Source organism: Arabidopsis lyrata (assembly GCF_000004255.2).
Source record: "Arabidopsis lyrata subsp. lyrata unplaced genomic scaffold ARALYscaffold_1, whole genome shotgun sequence".
NCBI lineage: Eukaryota > Viridiplantae > Streptophyta > Magnoliopsida > Brassicales > Brassicaceae > Arabidopsis > Arabidopsis lyrata.
The window spans coordinates 13,711,614-13,737,846 of record NW_003302555.1 but is presented as its reverse complement, the minus strand read 5'-3'; the positions used below and the strand labels follow the sequence as shown (position 1 = coordinate 13,737,846).

Below are 26,233 nucleotides of genomic sequence, written 5' to 3'. Positions count from 1 at the left end.
CTGATGCAAGTGGAATGAGTTCAAGAAACCCTAAGCAAACAACTTCTGGTGCACGTATTAGCGAAGGCAACAAATGTAAAGAAAGATAAATCGAATACTTCTAAGAAATTATATTTGCACTGTATATTACAAGCTCTGTAAGAGCTTCTGGATAGATCACAATCAATAATTATAACAAAAGAACAAAAGAATTATTTTGGCGCTGGTCAATCCAATTGCTTCCTCTAGGCCAAGTTGTGAAGAGCTGATCCTGTTTGGCTCTTCTCAGTTTCTGAGGAATCTTGATTGGAACAACCTTGAAGAGTATAGCTCTCTGGCGCTTCTTCTACCGCTTGGCTACTCGAAAACGAGTTTTCTCCATTCTGTTTGCGCAGCCAAGCTTCATGAAGCTGCAAAACATACTCCAAGCTCCATAAAACTTCTCCCATCATTGGCCTGTTCTTCCCTTCATCCGCTAAGCACTTCTCTGCTATCTCCCCATACTTCTCCAACGATTCAGGACTGTAGTTTCCCCTCAGATTTGGGTCGATGATAGACTCGAGAGATCTCTGTTTTTGCCAGCTTAAAGCCCATTCCGCAAGGTTGATCTGGTCTTTAGGCAAAGTCGGGTTTATAACAGCTCGAGCACAAACAGCTTCGAACAACACAACACCAAAAGAGTAAACATCTGACTTCTCTGTTAACTGTTGCCTTCTAAAGTATTCAGGATCAAGATACCCGAAACTTCCTTTCACAGCTGTACTGACATGAGTATGGTCCATGGACGGTCCAGCTTTGGACAGCCCAAAATCAGACATCTTTGCTACAAAGTTCTCGTCTAGTAGTATGTTTGTTGTTTTGACATCTCTGTGAATGATTCCTCTCTCAGAGCCTGTGTGAAGGTAATGCAATCCTCGCGCAGAGCCTATACAAGCTTCAAGCCGTTGCTTCCATGATAACGGAGGAAGGTTGCTTCCAAATAGATGACTCCTCAGAGTTCCATTTGCCATGTACTCATAAACCAAGATCATCTCATTGTGCTCATCGCAGAACCCGATCAAAGACACAAGATGCCTATGCCTAAGTCTTGAAAGCATCACGATTTCGGTTTCAAATTCAGCAAGTCCTTGCTGAGAATGTGGGGTGGCTCGTTTTATAGCTATGAGGGTTCCATCTTCAAGCTCTCCTCTGTAGACCTTACCGAACCCTCCAACTCCAATAGCTAAACCATCATCAAAGTTCTTGGTGGCTGCACGAATCTCGGCTAGTGTAAACTTCCTACCCATTGTAGATGCCGCAAGAGTGTTCAGTCTCAGCGAGCCTCCTGTTGCTTTGGCGTTTGCAGTACTGTTATTGACATGCAAGAACAAAGGACGCCACCCGGGAGGATTGTTTTTGGACTCATTTGATTTATTTCGCCTTTTCTTGCATAAACATACTACCAAGATTCCCAAGAACACGAAAAAAATGATAGTTGCTATACCAGCACCAACACTGATCCAAATAATCCGCATCTTCGAGTCATCTACCGAGTGACCAGTGGAATCAAACCTGATGAGATGAGCAAGATTCCCATTTTTGCTGAGCTTGAAAATCTCAAGACCACTCAGAAGAGCATCTCCAGAAGCACCGACAGATGAGTCAGGTCCGAGTTGAATCCAGAGAACGTCGTTCTTAGAGGAGACCGGATCAAAGTAATCTTGATAAATACCTTTGTTCTTCCCGCCCGCATGAGCAAATATATCGAAATTACCAGCAGCCGTCTGGTTGTTTATGTATATCCTGAATATCCTCTGGTTTTGCTTATCAACAAGAAGCTCACAGAAATGAAGCCTGACCAAGTAGTCGAAATTAGGATCCACTTCAAATTTCCAAGAAATGTTGAACCGTTTCTCCAAGACTTCAGTGTTTGACATCATCCTAGCAGTTTCATAAACAAGAAGAGGAGCCACAGGGGAATCATCAGCCATAGCATATGTGATATTTGAGCTGTTCTTGACTTCTACACCGGCGTTCTCAATCACCATGTAGCTTAAATCTGTTTCCCATGTTCTATAAAGCTTAAGATCTTGGCTTGGACCTAGCTTGGGACCACCAACGTTTAGCCTATACATAGTTTCGATCCCGCGTCTGCCCCAAACCAAGCTCCACTTCACTTCCACCAACTTTAGTAACTGATTCCTTGAAAAGCTTATCATCAACAAGAAGTATCTCAATAGCATTGACAAACCCGAAAGACCCTTTCTCTGGCATGAAACTTAAAACCAGTTTTCCTGGTCCCATAGGTAACAGAAACTCTTTAACCAAAGAAGAGGCAGTAGCATTGTGTCCAGTGCTTTCCAAGATGAGATTTTTATGCGCGATTTCTCCCGCGATGTTGATGTCAAGCATCAGTCTCAGACCATCAGCAAAGACGCTGAAAGAAGACTCATTCACATTGTGGTTTTCAATGGGGAAAGGGCTGAAATGGAGCCTAACAAAGTAATTCCCTTGAGTTATACCTTCAAATGTATAGTTCAACACAGCCTCGAAAACACGAGCAGTCTTATATATCTCACCAAAAACCGAACCTCCTTTCGATGTCGAAGCAGTAATGGCATCAAATCCTTGCAAGGTCACACTCTTGTTGGGAGATAAATCCCCAACCCATGTTCTTCCATCTACTTCGGTTGTAGTATTTGAGCCACAATCTATAAGAAAACTCTTGGACTGAGATTCTCCATAGCCAATAACATAAGTAAACAAAATCAACACACATAGAAGAAGTTCCAGAAACTTTTTCCTCAGCTTCGACATAGGCACTCACAGAATCCTAAAATCAACCAGTAAATCGATCACTGCAACTGAATCTCACAAAGAGAGACAGTGTTCTACTACAGAGAAACAGAAATATCCCAAACGTTTTCTAATCTTCTTTGTACATTAGCCTCCACCAGACAATTTCAGAGAAGCAGCAAGAAGAAGAAAGGCTCAAAAACGAGTCTCAAGACAGAAGTTACTTTTTTTCTCTCACAAGCAGAGCTTTTCTTTTCAAGAAGGCAATGCAAAGTTAAGAAAACAAACCAAAAAACCCAACCACCTTTGTGCTCCTTTTAGCTAGTAGATCTGAAACAAGAAGACCCAGAAGAGTCCAGAAGAAGTACAAAGAAGAAAGTAAGATTCTTTCAAAATGGAGAATGAATGAAACGGAGAAAATGAGAAAAAAAAACAAGAAGAAGAAAGATCTGGGTTTAAACAAAAGAGGCAAATTTTGTTAGAGGGAGAAAGAAAACAGAAAAGCTGATAGCGTTATCTGGACAAAGAAATTTATGAACATGGCTTGTTTTGTTGGCACAGATTGGAAAAGTAAGAGAAAGAATAAAACCTTTCCTTGATTTTTTTTTTTTTTTTTTTTTTTTATATATATTTATTATAACAACAAGTAATTTCTTTTTTAAATCATCAAAATTAAATCTGTGTTTGCTGATTGTTTGTTTGTTCTCTTCACCAAATATAAGTCAAGTACGAAGAACAACCGCAGCGCCATTCCTCTCTTTTCTTGTCACTTGAAATTGATTACACTCATGTTGTTACAGGAAAAGTGAAGCGTTGAATAAAGAGTGACGTGGAGGTTTGAGTGAAGATGATTGGTGGATTAAGGAGAAATGACATGGAAAGAAATGATTGGTTGATCTCAAATTAGAAGTGTTGACCGTTGACTTCGCTGGGAACAAAACAACGATGGAAGATTCAGAAGAGGATATCGAATTCATTTTTCTCAATTTCTCTATAAGTCCTTTTCCTCTGTAATTCTCTGGAGACTCACCATTGTTGATCGAGATCTTTTCTCTTGTAAGATCTTTATCTCTTTGGAATTTGGCTCGTGTTTGTAACGAACGTTAGTCCAAGTATATTGAATGGAGTTTGTGTGGATCGTTTGAGTTTTATCTTTAACAAAGGTATCAAAGCTATTCGAATCCTTGGCATCCATGGCAGAAACGGTTCCAGAAGCTATGGTTCATGAAGTCGACGAAATCTTAGGATCGGGAATAGACAAATTGAAAGAAACAATCGCGAACGACGATGAGAAGATCGACAAACGAATTGGTGCTTTGCTCTTGTTGTTGCGATCAAGGAGCAATGTAGAGGAGAATATGCAAGTTGGCGCTCATCCAGCCTCGCCGCAACTTTCAGAGTCACCAGATCTCAATCGTCCTGAGCCTAAACCAAACTATGTGGTCAACGTAACTCCAGATGCACCTAACGCTTCATCACCGTTTTCTAATCGCAGATACAAGCTTCGGCGGAGAGTCTCGTGTGAAGAGATTGACGAGAGAAGGTTGAAGGGGTTATGTGCGTTTTGCGAAGAGCCAGAAACTCCCTATCATTACCTACAACACAAGAACTCAGGTATTCTCATGATTGATAGTGAAGATCATCTCTCTAATGCTATGGAATTAGAAGATATTGAGGTTGAGATATCTAGTGATATGTGGCAGTCCCATGCAATTGGCTGTAAGTTAGAGACTGGTGAAACAGCTTATGATGAAGATCGATTCCCTAGTGATTCAGACTTGGTAATGAATGCGGTTGAGAAGGTGAAGAATGATTTGGTAGAAATTGAGGCTGCTAAGTCTTGTGATGATGAACAATTTTTGGATAATGGGAAAGTGTTTGGATTCAACATGGACGATAGTGAAACAGATTCTTGGATTGAACAGAATCAATTGAGTCAAGAACAAGACGATATTCATCCCACAGATTCAGTTATGGAACCTAGTCTGGAATCTAGTGATCTGTTGTTGTCGAAAGGAAATTATTGTTTAGCCAGTGATGCAGAATTGATCCAGCAGCTAGAACTGAAAGATTGTGTAGATGATTTGCCTCACGTTGTTCTGCAAACGAAACTGGAGTTGATTCACACCAAGATGATGTTGCCATTCTTTCTCATAAACATCACTGGAGTTGCAGGAACTGCTGAGAAGTTTAGGGAATTGCCAACAATCACAAATAAAAGTTATGCAATTCAATGGTTAGATAAAATGTCTCTGCAGCAAGACAGCCAAAACATGAAGAAAAAGAAGGCGTCAAAATCTTGGATGTTTAAATACAAAAATCAGAAACAATGCAAAGGCAGGGCTGTATGGGAAGAGTGGTTTCATCTTACAAGTAGGGTGACAATACAAAGAGATCCCGGCCTTTATTTTCTACTAGTTGCCGCATCAACTTGGTGTACTCGGACACACTTTGGATATGCAAGTTACCATGTGTGGCATCGTTGGAAGGCTCGATATTTGCAGAGTTTTAACAATCGAATATGGGATCCTGGAGGTTCAATTTTCAGAAATTTCTCTTTTAAGCTGAAGTTGTGGTTCTGATTAAGGGGTCAAACATGGATGAAGATGAGGCTACTTGGGAGTTTATGTATGATCGGTTGCAGCAAAATCCTTCTATAGAAGAACATTTCAGAGGTTGACCATGACGATGCACGCATATATGCAATTGTTTGGTAGCAACAGTTGTGTTTCAAGCTTAGCAATTCAAATCAGCATGGGAGTACCTATTCGATCTGCCTGTAGAGGAAGCTACTTGGGAGTACCTATTTGATCTGCTCAAGAAGTTTCCAACATTTGAACCTTGAGGACAAGGTTCTCTCAACAGGGGAGATTTGTTACAGGAAAAGAGAAGCGTTGAATAAAGGGTGACGTGGAGGTTTGAGTGAAGATGATTGGTGGATTAAGGAGAAATGACGTGGAGGTTTGAGTGAAGATGATTGGTGGATTAAGGAGAAATGACATGGAAAGAAATGATTGGTTGATCTCAAATTAGAAGTGTTGACCGTTGACTTCGCTGGGAACAAAACAACGATGGAAGATTCAGAAGAGGATATCGAATTCATTTTTCTCAATTTCTCTATAAGTCCTTTTCCTCTGTAATTCTCTGGAGACTCACCATTGTTGATCGAGATCTTTTCTCTTGTAAGATCTTTATCTCTTTGGAATTTGGCTCGCATTTATAGCGAACGTTAGTCCAAGTATATTGAATGGAATTTGTGTGGATAGTTTGAGTTTTATCTTTAACACATGTGATGGCAACAAAAACAAAAGAGCACTCATGTAGTGTAATGATTATTAATAATTATAATTATGCCTTTTTAATTGCTAAATTAAAAACTACCGGTTTATTTTTATTTAAATTAATACTAACATTTGGCAAAGTTAGTAAAGAAAAAAAAAAGGATGAAAGAAGAGAAAGAGACAAAAGATAAGAGCGGTGGCAATTATAGGGAAGTGGGTCACATGCATCTGTCCGGTTGATCATCAGCATTCATTAATACCCCTCTACTCCAAATTCCTATTTTACCCTTTCGTCAACCTACGCTTGCGTCTAGACATGTTAAGGTCCTTTTTGTCTTTTCGTTATCGTCTGGTCCGTACCTTCCCCTAGAACTAGAAGTACACTAGTCGTAGTAGTAAGGAAAAAAACATTTGTTCACATTTCATATTCATACAATCAAATCACCAATCGTTTTATTTTATTTTATTACATTTCATATGCTTGTCCCTCATTTATTTCCCATTATTTTTTCTAACACACAAAATTTTTAACTGCTCATATAGCAATGTAGGAATTATCTTTATCATCTAACGTCTAATATATAATTAAATTAATTGGTTTGCAAACCATATAAACTCAGATGATATTGCATGAACATTTGTTGTGTTTATTATTGAGATCACATTTAGTTTACAAATAAATTTTTGTTCCTAATATGAAGTTATAAATTACTCTCAAAGGTCTAAAATTTGTAATAGGGTTGGATTAAAGAGAGATGAAAAATAAATGAACAAAAACCAGAGTCCTTGAGAGAGATTGGATTTTCATATCTTTTTGGTTCTCGAACACAGTACAGAATGGGTTTGGAATAAAGCCCATTTATGATTGTAGGCCATTTTGAGATTGTGGTTGTAAAGTTTAATATTACATGACTATTTGATATACGCTATGATTTTAATTTGTCATGTCAGTTTAGGCATAGAAGTTGATGTGTGAACAAAGTGTCTACAATGCAGCTCGGCTTTATCTGACTCAGAATGTTTTGGGTTCGGAAGAAGAAGCAGAGAAGTTCTAAAACCAAAATCACTCCAACAAGTTTTGAAGTTAGAAAAGATGTTTGTTTTTATTTTTTGGGTAAACATTCTTCTTTGCATGCAATGCATTCCATAATGTATCGCAATTGGTTCTTATGTTTGGTTTGGAGATCTTCATCGTTTTCATAAAGATCAATCCATACGAAATTCAGGACACATTTAAACCAAGAGGGATGTTGTTTTAATTCAAACCTTACAAAAGATAATACAATGACAAAGGAACAAAGTCATGTAAGAGAATACAAGTCAGATTGACAAACAAAAGAAACAAAAAAATATATATATCAAAGTCATGATATATCATCATATGAGGACATCAATGGGAGGTCTTGATGTAGAAGCAGCAGCGACTTCATCTTCTTCAGATGATCCATACAACAAAGTTTTCACTTCTTCTATAATAAGCGTAGTGAGCAACAATCCAGAGATCAAAGCCGCAGTCATCAACATGTAAAACACAGCATCCCAGCTAATCGCAGCGATATAACCTGTAAGAACAGGTCCAATAGCTGCACCAACTGATCCTGTTCCATCTATAATAGCAGTCACTGTAGCCAAAGCCCTTGCATTGCCTTTAAGCGACTTGTGAGTACCGAGATCAGCTGCAACCGCAGTTGTGATGAGAGCGTAAGGTCCATTAACAAACAATCCAGCTATGAACATGAGGATGATATTGATTGTCATTGAGACATGACCGTAGATTCTGTAGAGGAACAGAGCTGGGATTGTTAAGTAGATGAATCCTCCGGCTGTAATTGCTCTCCCGTCGAGCTGATCAGAGAAATATCCGGCTAAGATTCCTCCAACAACGCCTCCAACATCGAAGAGTGTCGATAAGTTTCCCGATGTCTCTTGTGACAAATGCTCTCCTCCTATCTCAGTCTGGCTTACATAGAAAGGAAGCCAATAGAGGAAAGTGTAAGAGACCAATTTGGTGAAGAAGAGACAAAAGGCGAAAGGAGCAACACCGGGGATTTTCCATGCGGCTAAGAACCCGACGGCTCTTCTATCGAATCCAGTACTCGTCCTAGAGCTTAAGAAACTCTCTGTAATGGTGTCACCGAGTCTCATTGTGGAATCAACTTCAGTTCCATCTCTCTCAGATTCAACAGCAACTGGATTCACAGGCAAGAATAGGTAAATCACAATGCCAAGAAACGTAATGAGCAAAGCGGGACCAACAAAAGACCATCCCCAACCGAATTTTAAAAGGCCGGTCGCTATTAAAGTCCCAATGATATTCCCTATTGATGTATGAGCACTCCAAATACCCATAATTACTCCTCTCCTCTTCTTATCAAACCAGTTCCCCAAAACCGCCACCACGCAAGGCCATCCAATAGACTGAAACCAACCTGCCAATGTCTGAATCGCAAGGAAATAGTAGAAAGCATGGATATTTGCCCAGAAAGCGACTCCAAATAGAGCGGTACACACTCCTGTCCCGATCATACCTATAGTTAGAAACGTCCTGAGGTCCAGACGATCACCCAAATGACCAGCCACAAACATTCCAACCGCATAAACAGAGAGGAAAGCCAAATCGATTTGTCCAAGCAAAGCTGTTCCATCAGGACCATCGAAAGGAGCCCATCCACCTTTACCTGCCCCCTTGAAATGTCCGGTTGGTTGTTCAGAGAGCGTTCCTTTGACAATACTGTTCGGCTTTCGGGTTGCGTGGAAGGCAATATAAGCGATGAAGGTCAAGACAAAGACCATTGCTTGATATTGCTTGAAAGAGAGTTTGCCTGAACGCTTGAAACGTTCTAGGAAATGAATACCTGGTGGTTTTACTTCTTCATAGAGGAATTCAGATGAAGTCCACGACGCCATGTCTTTAGCTTCTTCTCACGTGACCAAAATACCTGAATAATGATCAAGACAACATAAAATCAAAAGACAAAACCAACTAGAATCACTCTGGACAATTCAAGAAAATTGTCTCTTCCTCATCTCTTACAAACAGCAAAAACAAAATTGTTTTTAAAATTATAGATTCAACACAGAATTTGAATGACCTTTGAAATTTGAAGAGAGGAGGAAAAGATCTCTACTTCTCCCCCTTCCCTCTGTTTTTTTCTGCAACTTAATGCTTGGAAAAACTTTGGAAGGAAAAAGGCACTACTTAATAGTTAAAGAACGTGAGACTAACTAACTTAAATTACTTAATCTCTAGCTCCTTGCTGTACTTTTAAATTGTTTTGACTTTTTTCTCATATGCTTCAAGTTACTATCCTCCCACTTTTTCTAGTTTAAACTTCACAACATGTACAGAACATACAAATCAAGAATTCAGATTCATCTGAGGACAAAAAAAAAAACTAGAGACAACTAATATCCGTTAGTACAAGGGGAATATACCTAAAAGCTTATATGTTTACTCGAATAAAGGAGGCAAATGAACCACAGATATATAGAAGAGATGCTCTTAATTATATAATCTTTGAATCTATCCTGCAACTTTTTTTATCTTATAATTTAGTTTTCTTGTGAGTAAAGATTACCAAACTCAGTCTTTATAATGATTCAAACATGGAAATATTAATGTATTTGACTTTTCTGATATTAGCATATATCTCATGCTGTGTATCTATCTAATCACGTCACGTGAGCTGCCTTTTGCTGTTACGGGATTGCTATGTTGACCATACCAAAGATTATGCAAGCAACCGTATATATTATATCATTAGACTAACACACCTCACAAGAAACCAGAAAAACTTTTTTTTTTTTTTTTTTTTCAGGTAACACAATTTAAATTCATCAAAAACACTATCATGAATTCAAAGACACACAAAATCATCTTCAAGAATAAATCACACTACGACAGTGATTATCATGATGCTTTAAAGATAAAACATTTACTAATATAGACTCAAATGAAATTATCACACATAATGGTTTCAGTTCTATACATATCTCACTAGGCAGTATGTTTAACAGTTGCTTTACATAATTTAATCGTTGAGAACTAACGAATCGAGAGAACATATATATAAACTATACCAAAAAAGAAATAAACAAAGCAATGCAATAAAAACTAAGTGACTTCAGAATGGCAAGTGGTCTTTAGAGATGCACCAATAGAGAAGAGTACCTCGTTGAGTAGTGAGGATATAAGATACGCAATGACATGACGTACGATGCCACAAGTGCACCAAGCAGTATACCCTGAAAAAATGTAACAATTCTTGTTTAAAACAAGAGAATCTCAGCCAAAACTATCTCCTTCGCGGTGCGGATTACACATCAAACACTAATTATCACATATAAAAGTGGACAGGTTGTTGCAAGAAATTGACAAATGAGTTTAAAACACATACATAGGGATTATGGGAGAGTATACGACACAAAATGGCTACCAAAACCTAGTAAAATCTTCTTTTTCTCAAGATTTTTTGAGACGAGCATGTTCTATGTTAGAAGAGTGGAGAGATGTGAAAAACCAAAGCGAAAGTCAAAATAATGAGGACCAGTAACATTGGAAAGAATCATGAGGTGAGGGGTCACCTACTGACCTACTCATATCTTTCAAGAGGGTTCCATTTTCATGTAAAAAAAAATAGATCAATGTGATCACAAAATCCACAAGTAACAAGGCAAAAGTTGCAATATTCTTCTACATACAAGATGGCAATGTCTTCTTAACTATATAACCTACAAGTAAAACCTAAAGGATTTGCACTCTCTCCAAGGGTAGTCAATTCAACAACATAAATCAATCTAAGGAGAATAAACATAAAAAAAGAAAAAAAAAAAAAAAGAGTACTTCCAAAAAACCCACTAAGCACCACAGATATACATGAAAAACAACATAAAATTTCCTCACTGAACTTGGTAATGAGAAGGAGTCCACAAATGTACATTTACCTGAAAAACTTGAACATTCTGGTACTTTAGTTCCTTTGGTGTTTGGTTTCCCTTCTTGTTGGAAAACATAATGAAGGATTTGATTTCTCCACTCTAACTCTTGATCACGTTTTTTGTTGAGTAGTGAATAATGATCCATGGATCATCAAGTCTTCTCTTGATGAATTTGAAAAGGAAGAGATTTGGGTTTAGGAAGGAAATAGCAGCACAAGTGTTCGACGATATTCCTCACTGATCTATTTCTTTCAGTCGGACCGGTTTAGTACAAACCGGTCAAGAATCGAGTTGTGAATCCAACCAAATAAAACCGAAACGGAAATACACGAGTTGACTCTTTTGACTCACGAGTCACACACCATGACGAGATCGATGAAGCTCAAGAAACGATCGCGCTTGAAGAAAGGTAAAATAGACGCTGCCCAAAATCTCTATGAATTTCTCCAATTTTTGAACTTTCTAAAACCTTTTCTGATGAAAATTCCTCTGCAACTTTTCTACAGGAATAAAATCAACGATAAAGAAAGAAAATGGTTCGAGTCATAAGATCACTAAATACTGGATTCAACGATACCATCTCTTCTCAAGATATGACCAAGGTATCGAATTGGATGAAGAAGGATGGTACTCTGTGACTCCTGAAGTAATCGCAATCAAACAAGCTCAGAGATGTCGTGGTAAAGTGGTCATTGATTGTTTCTCAGGCGTTGGTGGTAACACTATTCAATTTGCTAAAGTGTAAACCTTTTCTTTTTCTCTCTCTCTCTCTCAAAATCAACAAGTGTGAGTGATTTTAATGGGTGTGAGATGTTTTCTAAAGCAGTCTTTTTTTTTATATATATATATAAAGATGTTCTTCTGTTGTTGCTATTGACATTGATCCGGTGAAAGTTGAATTGGCGATGAACAATGCAATGGTTTATGGAGTTGCTAATCGTGTTGATTTTGTCATTGGTGATTTCATCCAGTTAGCTCCATCTCTTAAAGTAAATCTTCTTCTTCTCTCTATCAGTTTTATATATATATCTGCAAGTGTAAACATTTCTTTTGACCCTTTTGTTGTTGTTGCGGTGATGTACTAGGGAGATGTAGTGTTTCTTTCACCACCATGGGGAGGACCGATGTATAGAGATGTTGAGAGTTACAAGTTGGACATGCTTCAACCAAGAGACGGGTAACATGAGAGTTACAAGTTGGATATGCTTTCACCACCACTTTACCTATTGATGTTGATTTTGTGTTCAATATACTTATGGAAATACTCACCACTCACCAGTTTAGATCTTGTAATGAGGTTTTGTTTTTGTGTAGGTACTCATTGTTTCAGATTGCTCAGTCCATTACGCCTAACATCATTATGTTTCTACCGCGAAATGTTGATTTAGCGCAAGTGGAAGAACTAGCTTGGCTCTCATCGCCTCCGCTAACTCTTGAGGTAAGACGAACTGTCAAGAAGAATATTAGGAGAGCTAATTTATTGGAAACTTTACTTGACAATTTATTTATATGCTGTGATTTCAGATAGAAGAAAACTTTGTTGGAGGAAGAATGAAAGCTGTAACAGCTTATTTTAGTTGCAATGCAGTTTAGTTGAGAAATAGGAACCCTTGCATCAAGGGAACTGTCTTTTAGCATCAAGCAATAGAGGAACTGAGAATTGACTCTTATCATTCACTATCTGTTCTTACAATTTTTAATTTCTTGAAAAGATTTTTTATTCTACTTCCAACAAAGACACAAAACTGTCATTCGAATTTTGAATTGTCTTCTACCTTAATTTTAGTTTACTTGTGACTAAAAAATAGAAACTTAGAAAACGATTAACCAGATAATGAATGACAAGATGAGGAGGAGTCGGATGTTGAGTCCTCTATAGTAGAGGAGGAACTGTGGGCTCTGCAAGAGGAGGAGCAAAGGGTAGGTTCCTTTTGAGAATTGTAAGGGTGCATAGAGTCATCAACACTTCTCAAACTCAAGCACTTCTCCTAGAGGATTTGATATCTCACTTATGAACTTCTAGCCTCAAGGGTCCTTCCAAAACTGGTTCTGCAGCGCTATCAAAATGCTAGGTATGACATTGATTCCATTGTACATGCTATGTCGTTAATCTCTTGCATTTTCCCGATGTGAAAGGGTTTCCCATCGCTTAACTTGCTTATTTGGTCATGATGTTTTTTGTGGCTACGCCTTGTGGTGATCTTGGCATAATCACACCTAGTGGAGTTTAAATCTTGCCTTGTTTATATTTATTTGCATAGAAAAGCCTAAAAAGCAAAAGGTAGCATAATTTTTCTTTTCACAGTTTTACTTGCACATATTGCATTTGCATTTTTGCATTCCAGGAGTGAGTGGTATGAGTTGCATTTGCACTTTGCATGTTTAAGGAGGAGATGATCTACTCTAAGAGAACAATGTTCACTTTAGGTGAAATAAATTCTAAAAAGATTAGCTGTGCGAATGCTACCCCGAGTGATAGGAAAAGAAAAGTCTTTAAGCCATGTGTAAGTCACTTGGCTCAAGGACTTGCAATGCCACAGAACTAGGATGTTTCTAGGGATATGCTTTCTTAGCGGTTGTAGTGTTTTGTCATTCATGTCTCAGCGTAAGAAGTAGGAAATTTGATTTGGTTAGGAACTTAGGAGTTGTCCTAGCACATGCAACATTTAATCTACATAATGGGCTCTTGATCTAATCGATCACCAGCATTCAGAACCACTCAGGCACTCCTGTTATGATTTGCAGGTTCACAGAGCCGGCTAGATCTTCAACAGCAGTAGTCATGAAACAAGCTTACCCATTACTGGAGGTTTTCCCTCTTGCCAAGATCCAACTCTTCTCTTCCTTTGACAAAACGATTAGAATACTGTATATAAATTTCATCTGAATACTAATTTTCGTGAATATTTTTTACAAATCATTTAACCGAATTCTATAGTTTGTAGATAAATGTATCCAAAAATCTACTCCTCTTAAAAATTTACCTATAAAAAGAAAAATCGTGTATTAAAGATTTTTGCTATAATTGTTAATCCTTTGTCGTTGATAAACCCTTTAAAATATATTTCCTAAAAAAGTCAACAAGGCAGAGAGATATATCTTTAGACGAAATTGAAATTTTGAGGTAATCACAATTCTCGACCTTGATCTCCGATCGAAAGGGCACTAATTTCTCACTGGCGTGTCTCAACTCTCGACGACCCATTTCCCCATTTTCCTTGATCTTATCTGGGTTGGTGTTTATTGGTGAATGAGGAATCCACATAGCAACGGAAACCTTCGGAAGCTTGAAGCTGATGGAGGAGGAGAAGCCACGGAAGAGAACGGCTTCGTAGATGGCGTTATCTTAGGCCTTGACGGTGGCGCCACCTCCACGGTATGCGTTTGCGTTCCATCTTTCCCGTTTGGAGATCGTTTCCCGGAGCCTCTTCCGATCCTCGGTCGTGCCGTCGCCGGTTGCACCAATCGCAACAGCGTTGGAGGTTCCCTTTCATCTTCTCTCCTCAATTTTGAATTTTTTGTTAGCTTGTTGCGTTGGAGGACTTTTCTGAAGTTCGTTGAATTGCGATAACTTTAGCTCTGGGCTATAGATATCTTTGAATGAATGTTTGGCTTTGATAATGATTGATATAAGTGTGTGTGTGTGTGATCTAATTTAACCAAGTTCTGCTGCAATGTGGTATTTGCCTAAGATGATCTTGGTCCTTGTTTGATTCTGGAATTGAAAATGGATTTGTTCTTAGCTGAATATAAGTATTGTGTGTATTTTTGGTTCTAGTTGTGTGGAATTAATCTATTTTGTGTGTGCGGTATTGGTTTTGCTTGCAGCAAATCTGTGGCACCACTTGGATATTTCTACCCTATTAAAGTCACCTTTCAATGTGCATCGTGTATGCAGAAACTGCAGCAAGGGATTCACTAGAGCAAGTGATTTCTGAGGCACTTGTACAATCGGGTTCTGATAAATCAGATGTTCGCGGTGTATGCTTAGGTGTTTCAGGTGTTAATCATCCCTCAGACCAGGAAAAGATAGAAAATTGGATAAGGTGGTAGTAGTCATGTCAAGTGTTATTCACACTACAGGAGTTTCAGGTGTAAATCATCTCGATTTTACCCTCTTCTCGTAATGATTTGCAGGGACATCTTCCCTAGTCACGTCAAGGTATATGTTCAGAATGATGCTATAGTGGCTTTAGCTAGTGGAACCATGGGAAAGCTCCATGGCTGTGTTCTAATCGCTGGTACAGGATGTATAGCCTATGGCTTTGATGGAGATGGCAAGGAGGCTAGGGCTTCTGGTGGTGGACCAATCTTAGGTGATTGGGGAAGGTATTTTTCTTCCCATGTTGTGATTTATGTCAATTTCAATTCTACCATTAACTAAAAAAAAATCACATCACAATGTCTCTGCTTTCACATCCTCATATCCAGTGAGGTTTGTATATTTCCAGTTCCATCTTGCCAGATGACTATTAGTTTTAATTTTACCTCGTATAAGGCTTCCTAGATGCATGAGTCAAAATTATGATTGCAGCTATAGACTTTGTCATCATATATTTGTTGGAAATACGTTTAAAATGTATGGAGATTCCTTAACCTGTGAATGATGATGTGATTATTTACAGTGGCTATGGAATTGCTGCACAGGCCTTAACGGCGGTGATTAGAGCTCATGATGGTCGTGGCGCACAAACGATACTTACAAGTACCATCTTAAAAGCACTTGGACTTTCCTCTCCAGACGAACTCATCGGGTACCTTCTTTTTCAAACTAATGACTGATCTCAAAACATATGCCTTTCTAAAATTTCTTGGTATCCATCACTGCATTCAAAACGCATCAGACATGAAAAGAGGCACTCCCTTTCTTTTTACTGTCTCTTAGGACGAAAACCCCAACACCACTTAAAAATGCTAGTCTAATGTTTCTGGATGTAGGTGGACTTACGCTGATCCATCTTGGGCACGTATCGCTGCTCTTGTTCCTCAAGTAGTATCTTGTGCAGAAGCTGGTGATGAAATTTCAGATAAGATCTTGGTTGATGCAGCTGAGGATTTAGCTCTAAGTGTGAAGGCTGTTGTACAGAGACTTGGTTTATGTGGCAAAGGTGATTTTACATATCCAACTTACTCTGTTTTTTATTCTTTTTCTCGACACCCGGTTCCTTATAGTGTCAGATATTTCTTGTTTCAGATGGGACAGCTTCTTTCCCGGTTGTAATGGTGGGCGGAGTCCTAAACGCTAATCAGAAATGGGACATTGGAAAAGAAGTCTCAAAGCGCATTAACAGATACTTTCCCGGGGCTCAAACAATCATACCAAAGGTTCAGCAATCTAACTTTCATTTATTATCTCTCTCTCCCCCTCAACAACTGAATAAGTGTATACTGCTATATGTATCTTCAGGTAGAGCCAGCTGTTGGAGCAGCATTGTTGGCCATGAACTTCTTATCAAGTTAACGATTAATCGGCCACGTAAAGCTTTATTATTGAAATCAATGTTTCTTGAATCTTCAGAAATGCATAGTGATATAATTTTTTTCTCTTACTGTGGTTGTGGTACATATGTACAATAGTGCATAAGAATCTCGTTGTCAAATTCCAATTCTTGTTATTGATCATCTCTTTGGTTACTCAACAAGAAGAGAAAACATTGACAGAGGATGCGGATTTACAACAGAAATGTAATGAAACTTGAGTGAATTAAAATTGTTTGATCATATGAGACTTGGTCAGAAGACTGATAGTCTCTTCGATTCTCCTCTTAATTCTCTCCGGACAAGCTTCAGAGCTCCAAAATAGCATAGACAAACTCTTGAAAGTTAAATTTTGAAGCTTCTAGTTTCAACATTGTTTTTACAGTTTATATACAAACTTCCTCGATATTTCTTTTGAAATATTATGATATAATAAGCAGGCAAAGCTGCTGAAGAAAAGGGTAAAAATATTGATGAGAAAAAAGAATGATGGAGGCAACGAGAACAATGTATTTGATGTTTTGTTAGTAATTATGGCGAGGATAATTTGGATGCTAGCATGTCGAATCTGGTACTTTTGGTGTTGTTGGTGCATTCAAATGATACTTGAAATTTGTCCCAAGCTTCATTTGCTCACTTACATCGTTGGTTTGGTTCATATGCAAAGGCCCAAACATAGCCGACAGAGCCCTCGAGTTGAATTTGACTTATGACTTCTCTTTAGCAGTTGAATACTTCCTTGGTTTCGAAACACATTCTTCCTTCTCATTTGTAGCCATTGGTGATGTCCATTTGTCTTCAACAGCACCACATGCATCAACATCAATACTCTCAATCAGTTGCGTTATCTGAACCTTATAATACCCATAATTATGGGGATCGAGTTTCAGCGGTTTCGTCACAAATTGGTTCCAATTTTCCATACTTGTCACAAGATCTCACTTGTTGTTGCAGGACAAAACAATTCGTACAAAAGATTTTGTTCTAGATTTTATTATAAGATAATCTTTTACAATGATCACACTTATTCGGAAGTTATTACTCGCACCTAAAATCTTTCCTTAGATTAAAATAAACATTTAGATCGCTATTCAACATTAACATTTTTATTTAAAAAGGTACTTAACAGAGTAAGTATATATCAAGAACAATGAAAATCAACAACCCTTTGAAATAGAAACATTATTACTTAAAATAGAATGGGCACATTTGTTTGACTATAACTGTGTAAATCACATTTATAGTCTTCAATTAGTTTGTAATAATGTGCAACAATACTTTGAAATTCTCAAAGGAGCTCCCTTTCCTAGAGATATCTTCTTGGAGTTTTTCTTTAAGCTTCTTGGCATTAGCCTTCATCGTCTTACCATCATCATGAACCAAAACTTGATGCAAACACTTCTCAAATCCTTCTTTCGTGAAGACTCCATTATCCATCATCATTCCAACCTTCCACACAACCTCCACTGCTTTTCCGTTGAGTCTATTATCAGCCAAAATAGGTCTGCCGATCATCGGTACACCTGCCGACACACTCTCCAACACCGAGTTCCATCCACAATGTGTCACATTCACACCCGTTGCCTCGTGTTTAAGCAGTTCCACTTGGGGAGCCCATGGAACCACTATCCCTTGCTCTCTTGTCCGATCCAAAAACCCTTTTGGTAGATGAACCATGTTCTTCTCCTTAAGCGACCAAACAAACGGCACTTTGCTAGATTCCAACCCTTGTGCTATCGCCACAAGCTCTGCAGGAGGCGGTTCCATGACGGTGCCGAAGCTAATGTACGCTACAGAAGCAGGTGATCTCTTCCCCATCCAAGCTAAGCAGCCATGAGGATCACGCACTAGTGTCGATGTAGAAGAAAATAACGTGAGAGGGGCGATGTTCAAGAAACGTTTAAGTTTGGATCTTAGGTTATGGGTCAATGTAGGTTCTAAATCTTCAAAGGAACTGATGAAAACCGCAGAGGCACGAGGTAAAGCAAGACTCATTTGGTATAGAGCCTTTGGGAAAACAGAGTCCAAATCTTCAAAAACAACTTCCTCTGGTATATCTTTAACTCTGTAATTCTCCATTCCTGGTATAAACCCTAATGTCTCTTCCATACGCACATCTACTAGGAGAGAACCAAAATTAATAACTTATAAATACATATAAAAATATTCAAGTGTGTAGTAGCGGCATTGTTGAATCATTCAAAAGCATATAAATAGCTGAATTTGTGGAATAATAATCACTAAAACGCTAGTTATATATATATTTTACCTTTGACGCCGATGGTTTCTCTGATGAGATCAGTGTAGAGATGAGCACAGAGGGAGTTTGCTCCGCCGGCCCAGAACGCAACCCAAGTGGCCTTCATCTCAGCAGCCATATCCGCTGCGAACCAGAAGAAGGCATCTGTTAGCATGGATGTCACTTTCTTACCGACTTCCGTCTCTGCCGCCGCCATTTCTCTCCGGAAATTCCGTGGAGCCGCTTCGAGAAACAGCTCGACCATCTCCAGTGGACTCCCGGTTGGCATGGTTCCCTCGGGAACACCGTCAGCGACGTCGTGGACCCTGATGTTTTCTGGATGATCTATGTCGGAGAACAAAGAAGCGTTTGATCGTGCGGTGTTGAAGAAAGAAAAGATGGTGGAGGGAGCAGCGGCGGCGAGACGGCGAGTAACGGCTAAGAGAGGACCGGCATGAGCGCCAACGGGGAAGAACGCGAGAACTGCCACGTGGGAGTCTCTGATTGGCTCGGATAATTTGATCATGATTCTAGTGAAGGGAGTGATAATATGAAGGAGAAAACTCAAAGAGAGTCATTAAATAAAGAATACGGAATGGAGCAAGTGGGTAAAGAGCTTTTTTTTTTTTCTCAGTGGGTAAAGAGCTATGGCCAGTGAAGTTAATAGCTCGTGACAGTGGTTGGTACCTCTTCTAGAACGCTTCCCAAATCTAGAGAGATTAATTAAGCTTGAAAACAAATCTAATTAATTAAGCTTGATGAAAACAAATCTAATTTATTTATAAGCGCATTTATACTTTTACTTTATATACTTTTTTTTTTTTTTATCGTTTTATTACATCATCACTAAAGATATTTAATTTAATCCTATTATGATTATATACAACTACATACAGGCTGCAGCATATGCGATTATAATAAACAGCTCCCACGAACAACGATTCTACAACGTAACTTTCCCCGCAACACTCGGATCTTCAACAGACAGTTCTGCATGTATAATATCCATGTGATGGACAGATTCTCCCCGCAACACTCAAACCACTACGAACGGCTCTGCATGCGGCACTTTAGATCTCTGATAAACTTTACACCATTAATTTGCAAGAAACTGCGTTCTTTGAGACTCGAATCCCTACTTATATACTTATTTTCTAGTTTTTATATACTTTTCTTTCTTTCTATTAAGTATAAACATAACGAACAATGCTATCTCAATTACTTTCTTTTTTTCCTTTAAACATACTTTATATCTTAACTGCAACAAGATGTCTCTCTTTGATTTTATTTGAATTCTTCTTCCTTTTTATATTTTAGGTCAAAAGTCTTGGTCAAATGTCATCGAAAGTTTTCAATTTTCTTTAGATTTTTAACGCAATCAAAATGGAGAAATACATTTTAGGTGGCACACGTTGGGGTAACTTACCAAAATTAACTTCTCACCAAAAATAATTTATTAAATATAAGCAATAATATTTTATATATCTCTATGTTATTTTTGAAATACATTGGTGCGTTAAATTACAATCCGACAAATTTGGTATCCGACTCAGATATTCCATATTTAACTTGAATCAGATCAAAACATATTCAAAATTATGAACTGGGTGTTCCTTATTTAATAATATAGATATTTAAAGATTTGATTTAAAATTATGATTCACTTATAATCTTTGTTTGATTTGTTTTTAACTATTTTGTATCATCATACAATAAATAAATTAAGAAAAATCTTACGTATGTTGTGATTCAAAATTTTAAAAACGGATATATATAACCTAATTAATAAACAATGTGTGTACTCAACGTCCCACATCGGCTAAAATAGTTAGAAAATGATTATAAATCATATTTTAAATAAGATCAAAATTAATTGAAATCTGAATGAGCAAGAAGCTTAACCTAACAAGCATCCAAATTTAAAAGTTTGTATACTGTTAATTCAACTTTTTAGTTAAACTGTTTAATTTTACTTGAAATATTAAATTTAAACTTCTAAAAACTTTTAAACATTATAACTGATATATTTAAAATCCATAAAATGTTTATATATTATAAACATTTGAACGTATACAAAACTAAAATAACACGGGACGGGTTATATTGCGGGACGAGGTTATATGGCGGGACGGATTTGAATCAATATTAATAAAAATTTAAAATATCATTAACCCGCTGTAATACATGTTAAATCTTCATTTTATCATTTTTAACACTACCAATATTAGACATATCTAATTAGTCTGTTTTAGATAAGATTGTATAAAACAAAAATTGGGTCTAGTATACCATTACTTAATAACAATCGTAAACTATAAAATATAAATGTCTTATAAAATTATATAATTTACAAATTTTTATATATAATACATAATCATTAAATTTTAAAAATCACTACTTTTAAAAAATAAATGGTTTCGCGGTGTGCAGGTTAAAATCTAATATCTATTATGAGTAAACGGTAAACCTATGTTGACAGTGGTTTTCTTATTACCAACCTAAAACTTTGGCAGAGTAAAGTTATATTAAAAAAATTGTTGAAGATTTGGTAGTAAAAAGGATATGATACCGTAACTATTCATATCAATATTGTGTAAACAGAGCAATTGACTGAATGCCACTGTTGTTGTTGTTGTTGTTGTTGTTGTTGTTGTTGTTGTTGTTGTTGTTTTGCAGAGACGAGTTAAATCAATTAGTTACCAAGGCTCATGGTCCCATGATAAAATTGTGGTTCATGGGAGTTCTCAATTTGTCATGATTCATTAATGTGTCCATTACTTATGGTCCCATCCCATCCCATCCCATCTTTAAAATAGTAACAGATACATAGTTTTGGTAGGTAAAATTAGTGGTTCATGTTTCATTTTACGTTCTTACACGTTTTGAACGTTAGAAAACTCAGATAATATGGATTCTTATATAATTAGGTTGTGTTTCAAAAAAAAAAAAATACGATTAGGTTTGGATCCACTTTATCCGTAAATAAACTTTTTACCAAAGAGATCACTTGATGAATGTTCGAAATTGAGAGACAGTTGAAATACTAAGCTTGAAAACTATAAGATAGAAGGTTAAATCGATAGATAATAATCAGAAAATTCTTCGAGAGAGCTTGATGAAAATGATCGGCTTGAAGTCGATCGACACCACTTGGTCTTGATCCGAGGGTGTTGCGAGTTCTAAATCTGTGTCCATACTCCTTTCACGCTTTATCTTTATGAACTGACTTTTCAGCAGCCTCAGCCTTGACTGCATTTAACATTCCCTGTGTTCACTATCGAATCTTCTTGAAACAGTTAACTCCTCTTGTTTAAATCATCCAAGTAGGAATCTAAATCCTCAAGAAGATCAACATTCGGATTCTCATTATCCTTAACGACACTATTAATAAGGTTTGATATATCATGATCATGAGAACCTAAAATACCATTATCACCCATCATAATAACCTAAAAGATTGTATCAAACAAATAAAGAATGTTTTACGGTTTCAAAATGTAATGATCATAGAGAGCTAGTCAAGATTTGGAAATGAGACATAACTTGTCTTCGAACTTCATCTCTTTTCACTTTCCCAGTTGTTGTCAACGGAAACTGCTTCTCCCATCGGACAAACCTCTTCGGTATCTTAAACCTGTCCAACAAGATCATCCATTTCATCAAACTAATAAGTATATACTGTATATAACAGAACAAAATTTATTAATATTTTATTCGTTTAGAAACTAGAATATAAAAGATATATTAGAACATATGCAAGGGTGCATCGTTGAAGTTTGATATTAAGGGAGAAAAAATATTAAAATATTGTAAGAGCTTTAATTAAGATCTTTTGTAAAGTAAGTGATTATTGGTAGAATATGTTTAGATCATAGGAATTAATAATTTAATAATCAAAAACTTTAAATGTTTTTTAAAAATTAAAAAAAAATTATTTTTAAAATTGAAAACATAAAAACTAAACTTATATTAAAATTGATTTGAAAATAAAAAGAAACACAAAATACAATTCCAAATAATTATTAAACAAAAATCGCAACCAATCCGCGGGTGCCACGTCGCCACAAGAACAGCCCAAAAACAGTTCTAGCCCAAGATCACTTTCCATGTTCCAAAACCTGTTCTAAGAGATTTTAATATTTTTTTAACATAAGAACAGTCCAATAGATGGCCCGATAATTATGGTCTTACCCGGTTAGGTTCTGTGTTCTACAATGATGTTTGAGTGTCTCACTTGACAGTTGGAAACTTTGTTTGCGGTTTTCAACATCAGACCATATCCAATTCTCATGTAAACGAACACAAGCAACGACCATCTCTCCAAGACGAGCATCAATGACACCTATAACCACGGCAGAAACAATCCCAGGATGCTCTACTAGAACAGCTTCGACCTGCGCAAATTATCGATTCAATCCATGTAAAAATACACAATTTGAGGCTAATATCGAGCAGTTTCTTGTGTTGGAAGCTGACCTCTTCGGGGTAAACATTCTCGCCTCCAGTTTTGATTCGGCCATTGGACCGGCCTATAAGGCATAAGTTCCCAAACTCATCAAAGGTCCCGATATCACCTGTGTCAAGCCAAGCTTCATTGCTTCTGGATTCTGATGATGCAACATTTTCTTGAACTAGTTGATGACCCCAATATCCAAGCATTGTGTGTGGTCCGCGAGTTAGAATTTTCCCGACCCTCGATGAATTTTCGTCGAGTTTAATCATCAGTTCGATATGAGGCGCAGGCTTGCCAACACATGTGCCTTGCTTCGGTTGATTAACCAAAGAATATGTCACCTTAAAAGACTCTTGTGTTGGATCATGGAGAGTCATGAAGGTCAGCGAAGAGCATGCCTCTGTCATCCCTTTAATACCAACATCTCAAAGAGTTTAGGGTCAAAAGATTAATAAAAACGGTTGATTTAGAAGCCAGATGAGAATGACTCACCATATGCTGAAAGTATTTTCGCACATGGGAATATTTTTACAGCTTCTTGAAGAAGTTGGGTTGATAAAGATCCACCTCCATTTAGTATCTTTCTCACGCAGCGGTTTTCAGCTCCATTCTTCGTTGTCCTTTTGAGTTAAATTATTTTAGCCAACCAACGGTTTTAAAGACAAATTTTTATTTCAAGCAAGAAAAAAGTTCATTTCTCTTTTTACCTGTTGACACGAATAAGATCAGCCATCATAGCTGGGACGGTGATGAAGCAAGTTATACGGTTATGTTCCATAACTTGAAGGGCTGTTTTGGCATCAAACTTGGGCAGCAGAACATGGCAAGCTCCAACCATTAGCATGGCCATAGCTGATGACAGACCGCCGATATGAACTAATGGTGATGTATGCAAATACACCTGCAGAGAAATTAAAGAGACTCTGTACTTACGGAAGTATTCAGCTCTGCAGAGTTCATTGAGGACAAACAGATAAGTGGAGGTGAAAAGCGTACATCATCCTCACCATATCCAACAATAGCAATCTTAGCTAGAGACTGTGTGATGAAAGCCAAGTGGCTTATGGTGACACCCTTGGGTCTTCCCGTTGTACCTAATCCCAATAAGAAACAAAAAAAAGAGATCTCAAGTAAACTGACGATTATTATGGAAAATACAAGAAGCAGAAGTCAAACATGGTGTACCAGAAGTGAAGCATATCACAACGGCATCATCAGGAGCCCAAGCGTACATTGGTAAGGAAGGCACCAACGTACGCTGTTTAATCATCTCGGTTGTCAAAACTGGCCAGTAACAAAAAAAACAAATGAAGTCACAATTGCATCTCCTAACTCTTGTTGAGTTTTAAGGTTCATAGAACAAATCATACACTGATTATCATCATTCGCTAATTCTGTAGAGGTAGACTCCATCAACACACGCCATTTCAAGGAAGGTATATCTCCATTCTGAACATGAATGCACCAAGAGACACATGTTTCATCAGTAACCAAAAGCACAGGTTCTACTAGCAGCATTGCCATTTTTGCTTCTTTCAAGCTCTGCCCTTTCACAAAAATAAATAATGAAGAACACCAAATATGTGTCAGGAACTTTCTTCTACATATACACAATCTACTAAAAGGCAGATACTGGACTCTTAAAACAGAGACTGACCCATCTGTAATTCAAAGGAGCAACTATTCCTCCAACTAATGCAACAGCCAATAACCACTCCAAGAACAAATCACTGAAACCATAAAATAACAAAAACCAAACTTTCAACGGTTCAGATTCAAAAATCGAATCTAAAAAAAAAAACAAATTTTAAGTCCTAACTCCTTAGAGAATTTTCGTAGATAATTTACGTGTTAAGAGCAGCAACAGAAACGACATCGCCGTTGCGGAGGCCGAAACGAATCAGTCCGGCGGCGAGGCTCAGTACGCCGTCGACGAACTCCCGGCCGGTGCGCTTCCGGTTTCCGTAGACTGTAACGACGGCGTTCCGTTTGACGGAGGCTAGCTGAGTCAAACACTGACAGATGTGAGGCCGAGAGTGATTAGCCATTCCGGAGAAGGGTATAATTTTGAAAATTAAAAATGTTTTGAATAATAGTATCATCCAAGTTTACTGGAGGAAGAAGAAGAGGGAGACCCAAGAGATTCGTTTCATTGATGACGTGGCGACTTCTCCTTATCCTTTTTTTTTTGGGCAAATCTTATCTGTTACCGTTTGCGTTTGAATTTTGGTAGGGCCAGGCCCAATTGAAAACGGGCTTTAGTATCAGATTAGTAACTGACCAATATCCAAGCTTGCTTCCCCAAGGTCTTCATCTTAATTAGTTTACCTTGTAACCAGAATATTGAACCATAAATAAAAATTCCTTAGAGAATCTATCTATTTTTCTCCAACCGGTACGTGCAAAATGCAAATTGAAAACAATCAACTAAAAGTGTTTCAAGTAAACAATCAACCGGTACGTATATCTTTCCTTCCACGGCATCGATTCTCCAATCATACGCTAAGCTTATGTTAATGTCAGGAATCATCGGTAGGTTTCTCCAAGTCTGACTCGTTATATCGAACATTTCGAACCAACTTGAGTTCCCGTAACAAGTAGTACATCCTCCCATAACATAAATCTTGTCATCAATAAGACATGCAAACGCGTTTATCCTCTTCAACTTCATGTTAGGGACTTCGCGCGGCATAGAGCTCTGGAGAAGAGATGAGAGAACGAAAAGTTTTGGAAACGAGGGAGAGTGAAGGGTAATACATTTTAGAGATACGTGCGAAGCAGTTCACAATGATTTCGTTTGGGAGAGACGAAAACGACTCACATGGTAGATGCTGAAGCTGTGGAAGCGGTGGCTCAACTTCTTCTTCAGGGATCATCATCGTCGGTGTAGCCAAAAATCTTAAATTAGGTTAATATATAAGGGTATATTGTATATAGAGATTATTGCTTTATTAGGTCAACAGAATCAGCATGTAAAGGAAAATATTTCTATTTTTTCAAAAAAATTAAAAAATGGAAAATATTTATGCTGCCAAAAAAAAGTAAAGGATGTTTTTTTTTTCGTCTAGATTTATTATTAATTGCAAATTA

At 37.6% G+C, this 26,233-nt stretch overlaps 6 protein-coding genes across 15 annotated transcripts; 2 read left to right on the top strand and 4 right to left on the bottom strand.

Moving 5' to 3' along the window:
• Positions 1 to 74: 74 nt before the first annotated feature.
• LOC9326941 (probable receptor-like protein kinase At1g30570) lies at positions 75 to 3,329 on the bottom strand. The gene is given in 2 exon segments (XM_021010410.1): positions 75 to 2,114; positions 2,116 to 3,329. Coding segments are annotated over 2 exon segments (2,550 nt in total). The 5' UTR covers positions 2,776 to 3,329; the 3' UTR covers positions 75 to 224.
• A 3,908-nt stretch (positions 3,330 to 7,237) lies between these two features.
• Positions 7,238 to 11,116, bottom strand: LOC9329695 (putative glycerol-3-phosphate transporter 3). 4 transcript variants are annotated; one of them, XM_021011274.1, is made up of 3 exons: positions 10,980 to 11,116; positions 10,207 to 10,280; positions 7,238 to 8,974 (listed from the first exon to the last, which is right to left on the bottom strand). In XM_021011274.1, the coding sequence occupies exon 3, from the start codon at positions 8,940 to 8,942 to the stop codon at positions 7,413 to 7,415; it is 1,530 nt and encodes a 509-aa protein (XP_020866933.1). In that variant the 5' UTR covers positions 8,943 to 8,974; positions 10,207 to 10,280; positions 10,980 to 11,116; the 3' UTR covers positions 7,238 to 7,412. The 4 variants fall into 4 exon arrangements, with proteins under 4 accessions (XP_020866933.1, XP_002890878.1, XP_020866935.1 ...); XM_002890832.2 differs by lacking the exon at positions 10,980 to 11,116 and having other exon boundaries at positions 10,207 to 10,413; XM_021011276.1 differs by lacking the exons at positions 10,207 to 10,280; positions 10,980 to 11,116 and adding an exon at positions 9,471 to 9,917.
• Positions 11,117 to 11,298: 182 nt separating this feature from the next.
• LOC9329694 (trimethylguanosine synthase) lies at positions 11,299 to 12,752 on the top strand. Of its 2 annotated transcripts, XM_002893587.2 has the most exons (6): positions 11,299 to 11,382; positions 11,480 to 11,714; positions 11,827 to 11,962; positions 12,059 to 12,150; positions 12,288 to 12,411; positions 12,498 to 12,732. In XM_002893587.2, exons 1-6 carry the CDS (start codon positions 11,337 to 11,339, stop codon positions 12,564 to 12,566), a joined length of 702 nt encoding a protein of 233 aa, XP_002893633.1. In that variant the 5' UTR covers positions 11,299 to 11,336; the 3' UTR covers positions 12,567 to 12,732. The 2 variants fall into 2 exon arrangements, with proteins under 2 accessions (XP_002893633.1, XP_020866939.1); XM_021011280.1 differs by lacking the exon at positions 11,299 to 11,382 and having other exon boundaries at positions 11,637 to 11,714; positions 11,868 to 11,962; positions 12,498 to 12,752.
• Positions 12,753 to 13,972: 1,220 nt separating this feature from the next.
• On the top strand, positions 13,973 to 16,694 carry LOC9326940 (N-acetyl-D-glucosamine kinase). 2 transcript variants are annotated; one of them, XM_021011278.1, is made up of 7 exons: positions 13,973 to 14,455; positions 14,872 to 15,019; positions 15,111 to 15,302; positions 15,599 to 15,727; positions 15,912 to 16,081; positions 16,168 to 16,298; positions 16,381 to 16,694. In XM_021011278.1, the coding sequence occupies exons 1-7, from the start codon at positions 14,224 to 14,226 to the stop codon at positions 16,432 to 16,434; spliced, it is 1,056 nt and encodes a 351-aa protein (XP_020866937.1). In that variant the 5' UTR covers positions 13,973 to 14,223; the 3' UTR covers positions 16,435 to 16,694. The 2 variants fall into 2 exon arrangements, with proteins under 2 accessions (XP_020866937.1, XP_020866938.1); XM_021011279.1 differs by having other exon boundaries at positions 14,802 to 15,019.
• Positions 16,695 to 17,539: 845 nt separating this feature from the next.
• LOC9326939 (UDP-glycosyltransferase 78D1) lies at positions 17,540 to 19,308 on the bottom strand. The gene is made up of 2 exons (XM_021011277.1): positions 18,721 to 19,308; positions 17,540 to 18,568 (listed from the first exon to the last, which is right to left on the bottom strand). Exons 1-2 carry the CDS (start codon positions 19,214 to 19,216, stop codon positions 17,703 to 17,705), a joined length of 1,362 nt encoding a protein of 453 aa, XP_020866936.1. The 5' UTR covers positions 19,217 to 19,308; the 3' UTR covers positions 17,540 to 17,702.
• Positions 19,309 to 22,034: 2,726 nt separating this feature from the next.
• On the bottom strand, positions 22,035 to 25,263 carry LOC9326938 (2-succinylbenzoate--CoA ligase, chloroplastic/peroxisomal). Of its 5 annotated transcripts, none has more exons than XM_021014256.1 (10): positions 24,992 to 25,263; positions 24,801 to 24,873; positions 24,514 to 24,685; positions 24,329 to 24,427; positions 24,140 to 24,237; positions 23,851 to 24,044; positions 23,636 to 23,763; positions 23,167 to 23,552; positions 22,882 to 23,084; positions 22,035 to 22,324 (listed from the first exon to the last, which is right to left on the bottom strand). In XM_021014256.1, the coding sequence occupies exons 1-10, from the start codon at positions 25,243 to 25,245 to the stop codon at positions 22,195 to 22,197; spliced, it is 1,737 nt and encodes a 578-aa protein (XP_020869915.1). In that variant the 5' UTR covers positions 25,246 to 25,263; the 3' UTR covers positions 22,035 to 22,194. The 5 variants fall into 5 exon arrangements, with proteins under 5 accessions (XP_020869915.1, XP_020869914.1, XP_020869912.1 ...); XM_021014255.1 differs by having other exon boundaries at positions 23,636 to 23,766; positions 24,992 to 25,258; XM_021014253.1 differs by lacking the exon at positions 22,035 to 22,324 and adding an exon at positions 22,653 to 22,808 and having other exon boundaries at positions 23,636 to 23,766.
• Between the last annotated feature and the right edge of the window lie 970 nt (positions 25,264 to 26,233).